Source organism: Stegodyphus dumicola, chromosome 3 (assembly GCF_044657685.1).
Source record: "Stegodyphus dumicola isolate Sdum_Otavi_A_Nest chromosome 3, ASM4465768v1".
NCBI classification, from domain to species: Eukaryota; Metazoa; Arthropoda; class Arachnida; order Araneae; family Eresidae; genus Stegodyphus; species Stegodyphus dumicola.
In genome coordinates this window covers 41,426,133-41,443,295 of record NC_140770.1, presented here as the reverse complement: position 1 = coordinate 41,443,295, position 17,163 = coordinate 41,426,133, and the positions used below count along the sequence as shown (strand labels likewise).

At 32.7% G+C, this 17,163-nt stretch overlaps 1 protein-coding gene across 2 annotated transcripts in view; it reads left to right on the top strand.

The window, feature by feature from the left end:
* Positions 1 to 8,847, top strand: part of LOC118184219 (adenylate cyclase type 8-like) — a 411,974-nt gene extending 403,127 nt beyond the window's left edge. For both annotated transcript variants that reach the window (XM_085812799.1, XM_085812800.1), the window contains 2 exons: positions 252 to 376; positions 2,921 to 8,847. In XM_085812799.1, coding sequence (XP_085668925.1) covers positions 252 to 376; positions 2,921 to 3,355 — 560 coding nt within the window. In that variant the 3' untranslated portion in view covers positions 3,356 to 8,847. The remainder of the gene's footprint in view (positions 1 to 251; positions 377 to 2,920) is intronic.
* The last annotated feature ends 8,316 nt before the right edge of the window (positions 8,848 to 17,163 follow it).

Genomic DNA, 17,163 nt, shown 5'->3' with positions numbered 1-17,163 from the left:
AAAACAAAGGAAGCAGTTTCAGTTTGGAAGTAAAATTTTAAGATGAAACGGAAGTGAAATACATTTTTTATTTACTGGATTTTATTATTCCGTTAATGCTTTTTGAATTTAAAATGTCTACTTCCTAATTACAGTTCAGTTCCATGACTCTGAATGACTTTTAATGCTATATCTCCTCATCCTTTTGTTTCTTTATAAATATGTCTATGCCTTTTTTTTTTTTTTTTTTTTTTTTTTTGGTACCCTTTTAGGAATAAGCCATGGTCCACTGGTGGGAGGAGTAATCGGTGCCAAGAAACCTGTGTATGACATATGGGGAAATACTGTCAATGAAGCCAGCCGTATGGATTCTACCGGAACATTTGACAAAATTCAGGTAACCGTAGAAATAACTGAGGCGTGGTGAAGTAGAATATTATAGTTATGGATAAACTCTCAGAATAAACTGACATACAGATGTTTAAAAATGATAGCTGTGAGCTTTAGTTAAACTATTGATCTCATGTTCACAATGTTTCTTAAAATGTGGTAAATTATTTTATTAAAATTGGTCAACAATTAGGTGCTATTGATCTGTAAAAGTTAAAGCTAATTTTTCGTTTAGTTATCGAAGAGAAAAGAAGTAAAATACAACCCCAATGAGCCGAATTAATCACATTAAATGGACGCTGCCTTTCAAAAAATGAATTTAAGTTTTGATTTATATATTAAGAAACAATGGAAACATTACTAGCACAAACCATGAGATTAAACAAAATACTTAGGGGAATTGTAAATTGGACAGGAAATTGCATGAGGTAAAAACAGTGATAGCGCATGATGTAATAATGTTTTTGAGTTTCTTTTATTCACACTAGTCTATAATTTTATTATATGTCAACTAGAACATACAAACATTGTTAAATCATCTACTAGAAGTAAACTTACATTGTTCGATTTAATAGAATGTCACCATTTAAATTCTCGTCTTTAATGCCATTTGTAGCATGACTTTTTCGTTTATAATAACGTTTATTCCTTTGTTATTTACAGTGTGTTCTTATTATTTTGAATACTGATTTACTTTATTTACAGTGTGTTAATGCTGATTTACTTTATATAGCCATATGATCTTATACTCCGAATCAAAGTAAATCATTGATGCAATTTTCTGTTCATTATAATGTGGATTACTTCTCTTTCCTCACTTTTTAGCTGCCTTCGGATGAATCAGGTTAACTGTAAATGTTGTTCTCGATATCATTGAAATTGAGAACTAATTGTATTTATTATGCTTTAATGAGTTAAAAATGTAGGTTTCATACTTTTACATTCGGATTTCGTGGAGATGTTTTCTAAAATAGATTTACTGATTCTCCCTTCTTCTCTAATACACGAAGGACAATGGCGATTAGTCATGCAAGGGATGATGAAGTACATTTTCTTCTCCCCCCCCTCGCTTTGCCACCTATAAACCTAATAAGAAATTTGAAGAAAGGGAGCTAACAAAGTCCCATCCGTCGAGGTGTACGCAAATGAAGGCTTAAATAAAAATCAGTTTTTAATGTGTAGGGAGTCATGTTAGAGTTTTTTATGAGTGCTGTGAGCATGTAGATTATGCTCGAGCACAATGATGACTGCAACCACATAATTTCTCCCTTCGTTAAAGTTATTTACGATGTTTCCCTCTACCTAAATGCATCAAAGAGATCGCATATCGAACGACACCCACTAGTTAGTTAAAACTAAAGAATCGGTCTCTCTGTTGGCTGGCAAAACACAATATCGACAACGGCAGTTTTGTAAATTTTTAAAGTCAAATTATTGTTAAAATTGTTAAACTAGGAAACTAATGTAATAATTCAATCCCTTTACACTATCTGTTCCACTATCTGATCCGGAACACTATCTGTTCGCTTGCAGAGAGACTGCCAAATATCATCTTAGGCAACCAGTAGCAAACCACATCCATGCATGTGCCGAAGCTACTTCGAAAAATCGCAATGCATTGAAACGCATATGCGATTGCATAAATATTGCATGCAAAATCTCAGACAGGCTGGAGTAATTCTCAGCTGCCATCCTCGTCACCAGCACAGCCATGCTCTGTACCTGTAATAAATTAATTTTATCTTAAGTTAGCTTATTCGGCTTTTCTTATTCCCTGTATATACTTATCTCCTTGAACTGTAAACCCTGAATTATGAATCTTGAATTATGTATTTTGCCTTATTTTATGTACTGTTTTCACTGTTTTGCCTTTCTTTATTTTATGTATTATTTCACTTTTTTAGTATTTTGCATATTATTATTTTTAGTATTGCTATTTAGTATTTAGCCCTATTTTAGATATTACTTTTATTGTTTTATCAGTAACTTTGTTAATTGCTCATATATTGCACTGTACTCATTTATTGTATACGTTGTGGATGTCTTTTGTAACCACCTATCCATAACTCTGTAAATATGTAACTGAAATTGTTCTTACCCGCAATGCACCCTTCTTCCATCACTGCACTATCGTCTCGTCCAGCATTTGTTTACACTGCCCCCCAGCACTCGTCTTGAGCACAAGATGTATATATAAGTGTGTTATGTTGATCAAGTTATTTCCATCAGCAGGGCTATCTGGACGATATGCTAACTACCCAGTGGACCGACTGCCTCGCTGTCGGTGGAAAGAAAGAAAGAAAGAATTCAATCCCTTTAATTTCAGTCAAAACTATGACAAATTATGTAGCATAATTGTAAAACAAATTTTACTGAAAAACTTTAATTTTCTCTTTCAAATATGATGTTATACTCACTCTTAATATTTATGAAATCAAATGATTTTATCTAATTATTTCATCGTATAATAAATAAAAGACAAAAGAAATTTCAAAGGCTTTCAGAAATAAAAATACAATTTAAATTAAACATTCCTTTTGCTTTTTTTAAGGTACCTAAAGCGACCGCCCAAATTCTTGAGGCCCATGGCTATTTAGTTCAGTACCGAGGCCTTGTTGCGGTAAAGGGCAAAGGTGAAATGGAAACATTTTACGTACTTGGAAGACGAAGAGCAGTGGGCAGGCAGATGTCGGTAGGCCGCCACCCAAGTGTGCACAAAAGTCTTGCCGCCGTAGTCTACGGGTTGGTGCGAGCTCGGAAGAAAGGCCTTGGGTCCAGCCTCAGTGTTCCCAGTTCCCAGAGGCGTTTGGTGACGCCTTTGGCACCTCCTCGGCATAAATTGCACAGAATTCTATCGGAGACACCTCATCCGGGCCGTCGCAAGAGCAGAATCCGAGAGCGACGAATGACCGACGCAGGTGGGAGTAGTCACTCGTACCCTGACATGAGGAACGTTGTCGATCTCGATATGAAAGGAGTATCCTGACGTGTACGTAGCGATATTTTAATTTCGAAACACCAAAAACCACGCGAAGTGACATTTCTCTGTACGGATTATTTTGTATAAACTTCTAGACTGTGTACTGAAGGCAACGGACAAGTAGTGCAAAACTACAGTAATTACAGTCGATTTCAGATCATGGCTATAAGTTTCAATTGCAATACTTTTTTCTTTATTTGATAATAAACATTTCGTGTGTCATTGTTAAAGCGATTTGGAGCATTTCCTTTAAAACTGTATGTGTGGAATTAATTTTACATTTTATTTTTAAAGGATTTTGCACATAACTTGTTCAAAATTTTGGTTTGCAATATATTATGTTTAACAAGAAAACGAAAACACTTATGCTCATCTTGCCAGTTTATTACGAACAACAAAAATATTTGTTTTTCATGTATGTTCTATGTGCATTAATGTTTTTTATAAAATCAAAATAGAACAATTAGCCCCTGCCGTATTTCTTCTGTTATAAGACACATAGTTTTCCTTGTATAAACATCTTTAAAAATGATATGCTTCTTATAGTCGATGGCGTTTAACAATCACAGTGTTTTCCGCGGTTTGCAAAAGACATACAACATTTTTTTTTTCCTTAATCGAAATGAGAAAAGACTTTACCTTTATAATACTATAAAGTTACTCTGAGTTTTTTTTTTTTTTTTTTTCCTCCGGGGGGGGGGAGGTACCTTCGGAAATACGTAAGTTGAGTTCCTAGATTTCGCTTGTTTTTGTTCCTTTTCGCACATCAAAATATCATCAAAAACATCACACTGTGTGGCTTCGTTGAAACAAAAAGTTATTTTAGATGTAAATGACTATAGAAATAAAGCTGAGGTTTGATGTTTTGGTATTAGTGAAGTAATTCTTGATGTATGCTGTTCTTAAATATTTATCCTGAAAATTCAAAATTCAAAATTAAAACTTTGGTGACGTAGTTGTTATTACCGAAGACATTTTTAGTCAATTGTAACTACTCAACCGTTTCAGTTATATACCATTTAAAATTTGTTGGCTGACGTTATTCTTATTACCAAAGGCATACCTAGTCATTGACGATGATCATTTGCAATTGACGTAGTTTTTATTACCGAAGACGTGCCTAGTCCAATTGTAACTACTCAACCGTTTCAGTCATATGCCGTTTAAAATTTGTTGGAGAAGTAATTTGAACCTTGAATTTTTACTATCAACTTTCGATTGGCTTGTTGTGGAACTGGCTTGCAAATTGATAGAATAAGAGCTGCGCTGACTGCTGAATTTTTTTTTTTTTTTTTTTTTTTTTTTTTATCAAAAGGTGTTTAAAAATTTGCATATTTTTATTACAAATCTACATAAATTTTAGGGTTAAAATATGTAACACATATTTGTAACATAGATTTCTTTAATACGTATTTCATGCATAAGAGCAGGCTTCCATAAAAATCAATTTTAAGAGTAATCAGACAAAGACAAAAATTATGAAAATGAATCTTGATTTAATTATGATTCTTCATAGAATGCAAATGTAAAGTATATACATAATAATGAAAGTAAGCAATATTTATGCAAACTACGATAGAAATTACGTTTAGTGTGATAAATTTCAAAACAAAGGTGCAGGGAAGATCTTATTTCCCATTCTTTCCACCAAATTCGATTTTCTTTCTGAATTTTTTTATCCTTTGCACTTTTTGGGGGGGTGGAGACAAATAGCACACTGTATGAGAAGCTCTTTTTCTATGGGATAAGGTCGTATGTGGCTTTCAAAATGACGAACTGCCAATGTCAAAAGCTTCAGAATAGAATTGGATCTTCCAGCTGTACCACATATTATAAAATTAAAAATAATCCAAAATAGTTGCATTTTTCGTCTTATTCGCGGTTATTCCTCTGTTTCCAAGAAAAGTAAATGAGACACGAGCTGACAGAATATATCCATACCTGCCGAACACCACTGCCGAACATTTTGTTTGATTATTGAATCTTTCAGACTCATCACTATCTAAAGATGAGTCCGAGAAATAATCATCTGTTCGCTATTGCTGTCTTAAAAATAGTTACTCACTTTAAATATCAGAAATATGATCAGGAACATACATTCTATCACTTGCTGAACAATTCCTGAAAGCCGTAATCTAAATAAAAACAGAAACGATAACAGCGCCAGCGCATGCAAAATCAGTTAGTGGTTGTTAGTGATCAGTCAGTGATTACGAAACTTCAGATGACGATAATGCTACCTATTTACTCAAACATGACTCCATAGTGTAAATATGGTAAAAAATGCATAATCGACGATTAAAACGGGAAAACGCAATATGAGGGGGAAAGTGCATGCCTGCAGTAATCGCATTATGAGCAAATTGCTGCCCGTGGAATTCGCGGGATAAGCAGTCAAAGGATTAATAGCGTGGAAGGTTAATTCCAAAAACAACAGTGCACTATTTATTTAAAAACTATTCTATTATAAGCATTTCACATGGCTCAGAATACGATAACGATATATTGCAAGAATGAAAATCGGATATTGATTCAGGAAGAAATACTATATAATGTACCTGTGATTAATGTGTATTATTGCTAATTTTGTAATTATAAAATTATTTGTTACATACATTTTAGAATTTTATTTAATATATTAGACTTTCGCAGAATAGTATTTTCCTTTGGTGGAATAGACATTAAAAAGTATGTGGTTTATGGTGGCTTATAATAGAAGAACTGTTCCATCAACTTCGCTAAGGTCATCTTGTTCGTTTATTTGATTTACGCTAAGGATATTTTGTTTATTTCAAATAATCCCAGAGAGTATAGTTTTAAATAAAACTTTTGGATTTATATTTCTTCTGAAACAAAATTGCTGTGTGATGCTTTTATATGAAAACTTATATAAAATTTTATTGTTTGAAAATGAACTTGGAAAGGCGTACTTACTTAAGCGAAAATTATGTGCATCATATCATTATCTTTCGTGTCCGATTTATGTTTTATTAACATAACTTCTGCTTGAAAGGCAGAAAATTGTAAATTTAAGGGCAAAAATACTGCTTGTTATATTACGTTTCTCATTTACGAGACAATCAAAGATTTAAACAAATCCCTCTTCAAAACACCTAAGATTCTAAATAGACCACACAAATGCATTTAATGAATTAAGAAAAAGCCTTTAATAGTAATATTCCTTTTATTTTCAATAGCAAAAATAAATGTATGAAAATGTTTATGTAAAATAGTGTAACAAAAAGAATGCGTTAAGATTTCTATTTAAAATACGTCTTCTTCAGATTTGAAATGATCATAACTGGTAACGAAAATATGTATACAAAATTGGCAATTTAAAAGAAAAGAACTTTTTTACGCAAGAACAAAAAAGTCGCTATTAAAATTAAAATATCACGAACTGATTATTTTTTTGGTGATAGATCATAAAAGATCATTTATACAGGGTAAAAAATAAAAAGGCTTGGTATTTTAATTTTTTTTAATGTAATCTACGATAATGCGGTTTTTAAAATTATTCTCACCAATATTTTCTATTTACTTTTTGCGTACGTATTGGCTTAAAAATCAAATAAAGATAACTTTTAACTTTAGTGCAAGCAAATCCATCCACATTCATGCTCAACTTAGTTCATTATACTTTTATTGTATCTCAAAGAAATTATATTGAACAATTTATCAGCCAATAACAAATCTATTAAATAATTTTCGTCCATATTTTCGTTAACATATTAAACTTTTGAATTAAAGAATATGCTCCTTTAATGTCTCGGTTTTTAAGATTTTCATCAAAAGCGTAAATACGTGATGAAAAGTGATCTGCTGTAGCAATCTTATGTAAGAAATTAATGTTACCTGTCTTGCCCACTCCAACACCCTTCTCTTCGCTATAGTAATCATTAAAGTAAGTTTCTTTGCTGAACATCGCTTAATTACCGCAAAGAAACAAAAAAATTTTATAATAATAACGGTTTGTATGTTGCTAACGAAAACAAACAAAAGAAGCAGCTGTAATAAAGGAATTACTATGAAATGCAACTAGCATCTATCAAATGGATCAAAAACTATACTTAACAAAGGTTTACAACTCAGATGGTTAATTGTCAGCATGTGTTAACTGATGGCAGCCGAGAACTGTGGTCGTGGTTAACTGGCAGAACGGTGGTTTTCGGCCGTGTAACGCCTGCGGATTGTTCTTCGAGATCTTTCTGATATTTGTCTGTGAATGCAAGTCTTATTGAAAACATGATTGAACAGGGATATTCTCTAGCCTGTTGTTTCGCATGAGTGTTAAAAGTAAGCTAATACTAATTCAGGTAGTTTGAAATAAATATAATTATTGTCTTGAAGTAGTGCCTATTCTCAGATTAATTCTTAAATACTGGCTAAAATAAACACCTTGCAGTGTGCGGATGGCACTACGCACATCTTTAATTGGCCTTTGTATGTACAGAGTCTGTCTTCACTGATTTATAATGTAGAGAGGATTGGTGTAATTGACCTGTTACTGTATTATAGGAAAATGCCTTTAGGCCATAGAGTCAAAATCATATTTACTCTTTTCATTTTCTTCATCCTAGAATTTTGTGTTCTGAAGCTAATCATTTTTGTGTAATATTTGTTTCATGTTAGATAAATTTGTATTCTAAATCAGATAGAACCGAGATCTCTGGGGAACATTGGTTTATTAGTACTTATGGCTGTGATTGAATCATACAATAAAGTTAAAGTAAACAATGTATTTACAATAATTTGTAGCTACCCAAACAGCTAAGTACATGTTTATGATTTTACATTATAGGAAGTGAAAGTATTATTGGAGGAGGAAAATATTTTCTTTTATATTTTCATTAAATCTAAATATTTAATTCTAAATGTAAAAGCAATATTTTATTTAGTATGGCTTAAAACGAAAAGAAAAATATATGCAATGGTTTTAGGTGAAATATCTTATTATTTGCACGTCTTAACTCAAGTAATCAATTATCTAATTAATGAACTAAGCATAATGAATTAAAAACAAAACTGATATTAATATTTATAACTATCATTTCTGGTTTTAAACTGCTTTGAAAAGATATATATCTTCCACACCTATTACGAGCTTTTAATCAAGTACAATGTTATACTCGGAGTACAAATATATTCCTTAACAAACACTTTTACGTGTCAAAATGCTGCAATATTGTGTTTAAATTACATAATATAGGCTGAGTAGCTACAAATTCATTTTAAATTAATATCCATTATAATAACCAATTGTTCCGTTCCACATTGTTACCTTCCAACAAAATATTTTAAACAATATTCTTCCAAATCTTAGGTTTTAGATGGAAGATATTTTTGTGTACTTCATGTAAAGTGTATTTTTAAATGTCGTATTCGTCGATATTTTTGAAAAAAAAAATTGTCTCTGTATGGTACATATTGAAAATACTGTATTTTTGTGCTGTGTCATTGTACAGAATATTTCTTCATTAAAATGTATGCCAAGTGTGTGTTATGAGTTTTTATTATATATGTTCTCTTTATATACGCCTTAATAAATCATTCTGCCTAGTTTAGCCTTTAAAAAAAGATACAAAGCTTGTTATTTCAGAATAATTAAATATGGTTTTCATTATTGTCTTATTCAATATGACCAAAAAACGTGTTTTTAAAAATTTCTGTAAATTTTAGTTTATTGTTCTTAAGTCAGTAAATAAAGCTACGCCTATTTTAGCTGCCTTTCAACAGAGCATTAAAGCCACTACTTGAAGCTAGTTTAATATCAAATACGAGTTTTATGATTAAACTACTAAATATTCTGTAAAATATCAGATCTGAAAATGCACGTCTTTTTAAATGTCTTTCAATGTATACGAATGCGTTCCTGCATATCAAAATTAACACAAAATATAATAAGTAATATTAATTTGTTTTTTCATTAAAATTTCTCAAAAATTGAAAGTTCATGTTAAAAATTTCTTACGAGAATGTAAATATTATAATAATAGTTAATGAAAATACAAATATAAATATATCTATAATTAAATATATAAAAAGATAATATAAAGATATAAAATAATAATAATATAAAGATATAAAATGATAATAATATAAAGATATAAAATTGGTAATTTAAACCAAAAGGATCTTTTTACAAAAGATGATAAAAATCGCTATCAAAATTAAACTACTGCTAATTAGCTATTTACTAACGACAGATCGTAAAATATATTTATGCAGAGAAAAAAAGATAGAAATGCTCGATATTTTGGAAGGGAAAAAAAATTGTTTTATTTAATTTGCAATAACTATGGTTTCTAAAAAAAAAAAAAAAATTATTTATGGCCCACCAGCGGCCGAGCGGTAAAGTCGCTGAACACTGGTAGTTCGGTCCGAGGTTCAAATCCCGCGAACGGGCTGACTGCATGGGCGTTTTCGTGGTTTTCCCCATGTGTAACGTGCATACGAGCCAGTTTGCCTTAGAAAGTCCTCCACGAAAGGCATCCCTCCCTTTAGGCAGATAGTCCTCGAGGCTTTACCATAATCACACACACACACTAAAATTATTCTCACCAATATGTTCTATTTATTTTTTGCATAATTATTTGCTTAAAAACCAAGCAAATAATAATGAAAAAAATAATTAGAAGATACTGAGAATAATTTTAGAAACCCTGGTTATCGCAGATTAAATCAAAAATTGTTTCTCTCCAAAATAGTGAGCATTTCTATCCTTTTTCTTACCTACATAAATATATTTTATGAACTATCGTCAGTTAATAGCCAATTAGCAATAGTTTAATTTTGATAGCGATTATTTTATCTTCTTTTGTAAAAAGATCATTAGATCCTCTTTTCCTTTAAATCACCAATTTTATATACGTATTTTCATTACCTATTATAATAATCTTTACATTTTTATGAGTAATTTTTAACATGAACTTTTAACAAATTTACGGAAAATTTTTATGAGAAAACTAATTAATATTAATATATTTTTTGTTAATTTCGATACGCAGCAATGCATTTGCAAAAGTACATTTAAAGACATTTAGAAAGACGTGCATTTTTACATGTTATATTAAAACCATAATGTAATAAGGTGATATACCACATTTAGTTTTTAATCATAATCATTGATAATTAAACACAATCTGAAAAACAGAATAGCATTTTTAGTAAAGTAGAATGAAAAGCCTCCGATGCTATGCTGTCAACCATTAAACATTATCCTCAATCCTTTGCTTCTATACTTCAGTAGCGCAGTACTCAGATCATGCAATGAATGCATTACGCAAATCACCTCTTTCAGGAAAACAGGCATTCTGCATCAAAACATTAATATTATAGGGTAAAGCATATTAACAACTGCCGCATTTTCTACCACCATTATATGCATGCTTTGCATCACCTATATACACCTTTTCTTACTATCAGAGACAAAAGAGAGCTAATCCGATATTCTCGCTTAGCTTTTATATCAAGAAAAATATGCACCGATGAGTCATTAGATGATGACCATCTCCCTAATAACAACAGGACTTATTTATCAAAAAAACAACGGCGCTTTTGTAACGCAGGAGAAACAAATTTCTTCCCATTTAAGAAAATTTATAAGCAAATTTCTTTAACTTTTAGTATAGAATTTTATGGCATGTTCTTAATTATGAGCCTAAAATACCAAAAAACTCTTTTTATAAAAGTTTTTTTTCCTGCGTTCAGATTTATCGAAAATAAAGTAGTGTAAATTATAATTAGAAACATTAAATACTGAGTTCAATTTTGAAAAATATATAATGATTAATAGTTAATTATGATTGATGCAATTATATTTTAATTAATCATAATTAACTAAAAAATTAAAATAATTAACCAAATGCGTTTAATTAATTATTTATGATTTTTCTCAAATAAATTCAGGACATTTTTAAACAAATAATATTTTTAAAATCTATTTATTTATTTTTAAAATTTTATAATTAAGTGGAAAGCAAAAAAGCATTATTAACGAAAGACATTTGAAAGAGCATGGGAGAATAGTTATATAAAATGAAGTGACTTTAAATATTTTGCAGATTCTTGGTGATTTTCTAAAGTATTTGACTCAAATGCATTCATGTGTAAAATTAGCTTAACATTATAGTTTTTCTCAGAAACCTTAGCTTTATTGATTTTTAGTGAATGAATCCTATCATAGCGCATAAATACAGAATTTAAGAACACTGCATTTGATATAAAACTGTAGCATGAAATAATAAACATAGTAATAATATATTACGAGAAGATTTTTAAAAAAGGAGGAAGAAGAAGAAAGCAGTAAAAAATTAAGACATGAATTTAATATGGCACATGTTCTTCCCTGGCTTGTATACACGTAATCACAAAATGTTTTCTTGCTGTCAAAACGCTGTTAACTATAGTTTGGAGAATTAAGTTCCACTTCTCCAGCAATGCAGTCTTCAGGGCATTTACATCTCTCGTCTCCGTGTAACTGCTTTCCCAAGGCAGTCCGGTAATTTCTCTATCCGATAAGATAAAGAGATTTTGATGGCCATAGTATGCTCTCAATGTCTTCACTTTCAAGGAATTCGTCAACGAGGTTTGTTCGATGTAATCGAGCATTATTGTCCTAAAATAAAACGTCAGCTCCATATGCACCTGTGAAATGTCTTACATAAGGTTCGAAGACCTCATCTCGTTACCTCTGGCCGGTTTTAGATCCTCTGTTGAAAGCATCTAGAAATGTACGTCCATCGATCGTTATTCCTTCCCATACCATCGTACCTGCATTAGCGGAGCTCTCCACGATCTTAAAATGTTCGACGGAAACTTTCTTTCAGATGTATACTTGTTTAGAATCAGATACTAAAGATACTAAACTATACCCCTATTCAGTAGTAAAGGTAACGATACCATTAGTGATCACTCCAATTCTAATTCTTTTGTACCGGTTAATTAAAGCAATCCCTCTTTTGTTGTGAATACAGTGAATCACATATTCTTGGCCTTTTTTGCATTAAGGCCTTTTCATTAATCGCGGCTACTAGCTCTGCTAGTAACTGCCAAGCAGCAAATTAATGTTTTGAATGGCAATTATTGCCAGATATCGATCTTAAGTACTTATTTTTCTTTTACGACCTTATCCAGACCTTTTTACAACAGTACACTTTTTACAATAGTACAGAGTTTTGAAATTGTTTCCATAGCCGTACAGGCTATCTGTCTTGTAATACTTACCCATCTCAGTGCTTCCGCGGTTTACTGCCCATCTTCTAAATAGTCGAAGATTCGCCACTTCACAGACTCTTCCAATGATACTTTGGAGCCATAGCAAATCATTTTGAGTCCTAACGCACTTAGTGATTTCGGTGTACGATATCAAATTTCAAAATTAGTTCACTAGCATGGTAAGAGTTCAAATGCTTGAGAGAAGCCCGCAGATTCATTACAAAAGCACATGTGCGGAGGAGCTTTTGAGGAAAAAATAACATGACACAGAAAAATTGAGCACACATTGTAAATGGGATCATAATAGGCAACCGAAAAATATCTATAATACATAAGATTTTCTTATTAATTTGTAATCGTAATTTCTTCAGTAGAAGTTATAGTTCTCGATGTAAAAGTAACTAGATTTTCATGGTTGTCTGTAAGTACCACAAATAAGAATTATAAGAATTTTTTTATCAAAAGACATTAATACAATAATAATAATTATCAAAAACATTAATCTGAAGTTAAGAGAAGTTTTATTCTTTATACACTTTATTTATACTGACCAGTAAATTTCCTTACAGCATTTTACCTCAACAAGCCAAGTAAATGCTTCGCAACAGTCGCTTTATTAGGAATCTGTCTTAATTTTGCATCCCAATAATTCTATAGGTTGCATCCAACTAACAATTTCTTTATATATATTTACACCTGGTTTTTTGAGGTGCGTTAGAACTCCTCACAATTTATCAGCGAGTTCTTCCAAAAGTATAGCCTTTATACGAATATCATCAAAGTATACAATAACGCTTTCTAGTTTGTCATTTGTGCTATCTGTAAGGCCCTGAAGTAATCCAAAGCAACGTTAGTTCACTATTGCAAGCTTTTAAGCTTGTAAGCACCTCTGTTTCTAATAATTATCTGAACCTTCAGCACATTTATCACCGACTGAAAGCTGAAGGTAACTTGAAACAGATCGATTTTTGTGAAAAAGCTGATCCTCTCAGATTAGATAATGAATGTTAAGAAGTGGATCGGGATGATCAGTCATTGCAATATTTAAAGTAATTTTATCGTTATTATAAAAACGAACTTCATCCTATGGCTTACTTATCGGAGTTAACCAAGCAAGGTTTGCCATAGGTTTAATAACATCTCCTGCGAGAAGTCTATCTAAAACAGTGTCAGTTTTTAAATGCATAACAAGGGAAATATTTATTGCCTTGCTATAAACTGGTTCCACACCAGCATCAATCGTAAATGATATTAAAGAGTCTTTATAAAAAGTTAATATTTCGCTAAAAAGATCATCGAATTCTTTAATTAAATTCCCAATCGGAATAACAAAATATATGCACACTAGACAAGTCCATAATAGTTCGGAAGCAGTCATAACTTAACACATTTGCAAGTTTTATATCAGGTAATCAATAGCTGAAGTTGATCCTAGCAGTTTAATTATATACTAACGTCTCAATAAAATTAAGTTTCTCTGGAAATCTTATAATTTTATAGAACAAATATAAAGACCTTATATTTTATGGGAAATAATATGTTGGACAAAATCAAAAGAAATAATTTAATGAAAAGGTCATGAATTTATTTCCGTAACACATTTTTTTCCTTTAATAAATATAGTTTCTTTTTTAATGTAAGTTACTACTTTCGATTACTCTTTGGGAGTGCTATTTATGCATTTATTTTATACCTTCATGCCCAAACAGGGATTATTTAAAGGTTGCCGGTAAACACTAACTAATCTTGTATCTGAAAGCCAGCACAAGCAACTTAAAAAAAGTTCAAAAGTTTTCTTGTGTCTTATCCTGCATTGAAATATAAGGAATAGAATTTTTTTACATTCTTTATCCTAAAATGAAAAATCTTCACGATGGGACCCTTTCGTTTATGCACATAACATGTAGCATTAAGAAATTTAAACTACCTACAATCGTGCTGACCACCTGGCAAATATGGAAAATTCTTATTTTAGTATCTGCACTCACTCATTTCAGCCTTAGATTTTTATGTTGGCTGAAGATTGTTTTACTGTTTATATAAAATCATTGGAATCCAAATTTGTTTATCATATATACATAGGGCGTGAAAGTGAAAAGCTGTGTAAATGAATATTTTTTGCCTTGTCTATTGTCATTTATGCAACATCTGCAACCGTTGATATCGCGTGTTCTAAATGTCAGTTTTCAGTTCCGAAGGATATCTTTGAATCGTTTCATTTAAAGTTCCACAGGCGAAATGATCTCGTAAATGCGCACTTAACGAAATTCCGAAATTTCAAATTTCTATGAAATGGCACAGTTCAGTTACATAATTGCTTAAACGTTCATTGTTACGTAGCACTTTTTCGTGAAATTGAAATTCTAAAAATTTTGGTCGTCTTGGGAGAAAAATGTTGACTAATACAGTCACGAATTTTTCTGCGATAGTTACTGTAGCAAAAGAATTTTAGCTGTACAAGCCATTAGCACCCTTTTTATTTTTTAACAATATTTCCAATAGCTTTACCTATTTTTCATTACTAGATACTTACGTCTAGCTTTACCTATTTTTCATTACTAGATACTTACGTCTAGCTTTACCTATTTTTCGTTAGCTTTACCTATGTTTATCTATTATTTAATTATTTATTATGTGTTCCATCACTGAGGCCCTACACTGAAACAGAGGGAGACCCCGTGGAGAACATTTCAAGGAAAACTGACTGGTAGTCGCATAACACATGAGGAAAACCACGAAAACGCCCATTCGATTTGCCCATTCGGCCAGGAATCGAACCCCGAAAGGAACTGCTAATGTTCATTAGCTTTTACCGCTCTGTTGCTGGTAGACTTCTGTTAGCTTTTAGAAAAAAATAGATTATTCAATATGACATTATTGATTGCAATCAAACTGTTCTACCATGAGATCAATTCAGTTAAAAACGGAAGTATCATCTTTTTGCGATGCATTTAATCCTTCGAAGCCCATATTTTATGGTCAGTTTTAATAAAGCTTTATAGTGGTGAACTCATATTTGATGGTTGGTTTTCCCCATGTGTACCCCTCCCTGGGGGTCGACGCAGAGAACCCTGCGAAGCTACTGGCTAGGATCTGTACCTAGGCAGTCTCGGCCACGGAGGTATATCATTTATGAACTTGGCGGTTCCAGAACCCCTGAGGGAAGACCGTCTGTACGGTTGGGCCGAAGTGGGGGAAGGCTATAGGCCACGGAGCAGGTGGTGTCGCTTGCGAACCATGGTATTGGTAACGGTAAGGTGGTGGACAGTCCACTACGACTCTGGTATTCCATGCCAAACCTTCTGCCTGGTGGACTGCCCGTGTAGTACTGGCAGGAGCGCAACCGGCCGGTAGAGCGGCCAAGATTATAGGACCACACCTCATGGTGGTCTCGGTTCGTGGGGAGTGGTGACCCCCGTTGACCCGTTCAGCCGTGAAGAACGAGGGCATTTCTGATCCGTCACCCATAAGTGTGGGCGGTGCGGCGGTGTATCGTTACTTTATTAAGCTCTTTGTTGGCACTCTAGTCTGAATGACCACCTCCCGCCTAATACGGAGGCATTTAGGGTTTCAGACCCGGTAGTACGGTCGGTAAGAGACTGTGGAGCCGGTAAATTTAAATGATAGTTCCCCATGTGTAACGTGTATACGATCCAGTTTCCCTTAGAAAGTCCTCCACGAAGGCATACCTCCCCTTAGGCAGATAGCCCTCGAGGCTTTGCCATAATCACACACACACATATTTAATGGTAACAGGGCCGGTGCTAGACGTTTTGCCGTCCGTTGCAGTTTTTGAGGATCCTAATTTCTGCTGCCCATTGTCTCCCTAATTTCTAAAAATACTGACGCCTCTTAATTGTGCTTCCTAGTGCCAACTTTAAATTCTAAAAAATATTGCTGTCTCTAAATTTTGCTGTTTTGTGTTTCTCTAAATTCTGCCCCTAAATTCTACCGCCCGGTGCTGTCGCATAGGTTGCACCGGCATTGGCAATGAAAACAGAAGTGTAACACGGGCACCATTAAATTCATACAACGTGAATATTTAAATCATATATAGCATAACCCGTGTTAGAAAATAGCCACACGAATAACCATATAGGATTTAGAAGTTCCGAGAAGCAGCCACTTCTACTCCATTGCCAATTGCAAGAGTCAGGTGTAATAATCAGCAACAGAAGGTCCATCAGGAACATTCAAATTTTTATTTCTATGAAAACAGCAAAATACAATATTAAAATGATGCTAATTATTACAAAATAAGAGTATTATACACTTTTTCTTTAACCCCTCCCCCAGTTGCTATTCCCCATTTGAGGTCATAATTCACGTCCTTATCATTGCGCAACATTTATTTTCTCCACGTCATCTCTGAGACTATAATTCAAATCTGCTTTCATTCCTGTGCCTTTCATGAAGCGAAATATGCTGAACAGAAATGAAGTTAAGAAAAAAATGAAGGGATACGATTTCTTTACGTTGCTGTTGTTCTCATAGTTAGAGTCAAATCGGACAGTGTAAAATAAGCTCATATTTTAAAGTAACAGACTATAGCTAAATGTGCGTGCTTTTGTTGGAGTTGTGGTTCGCAATTTTGAACT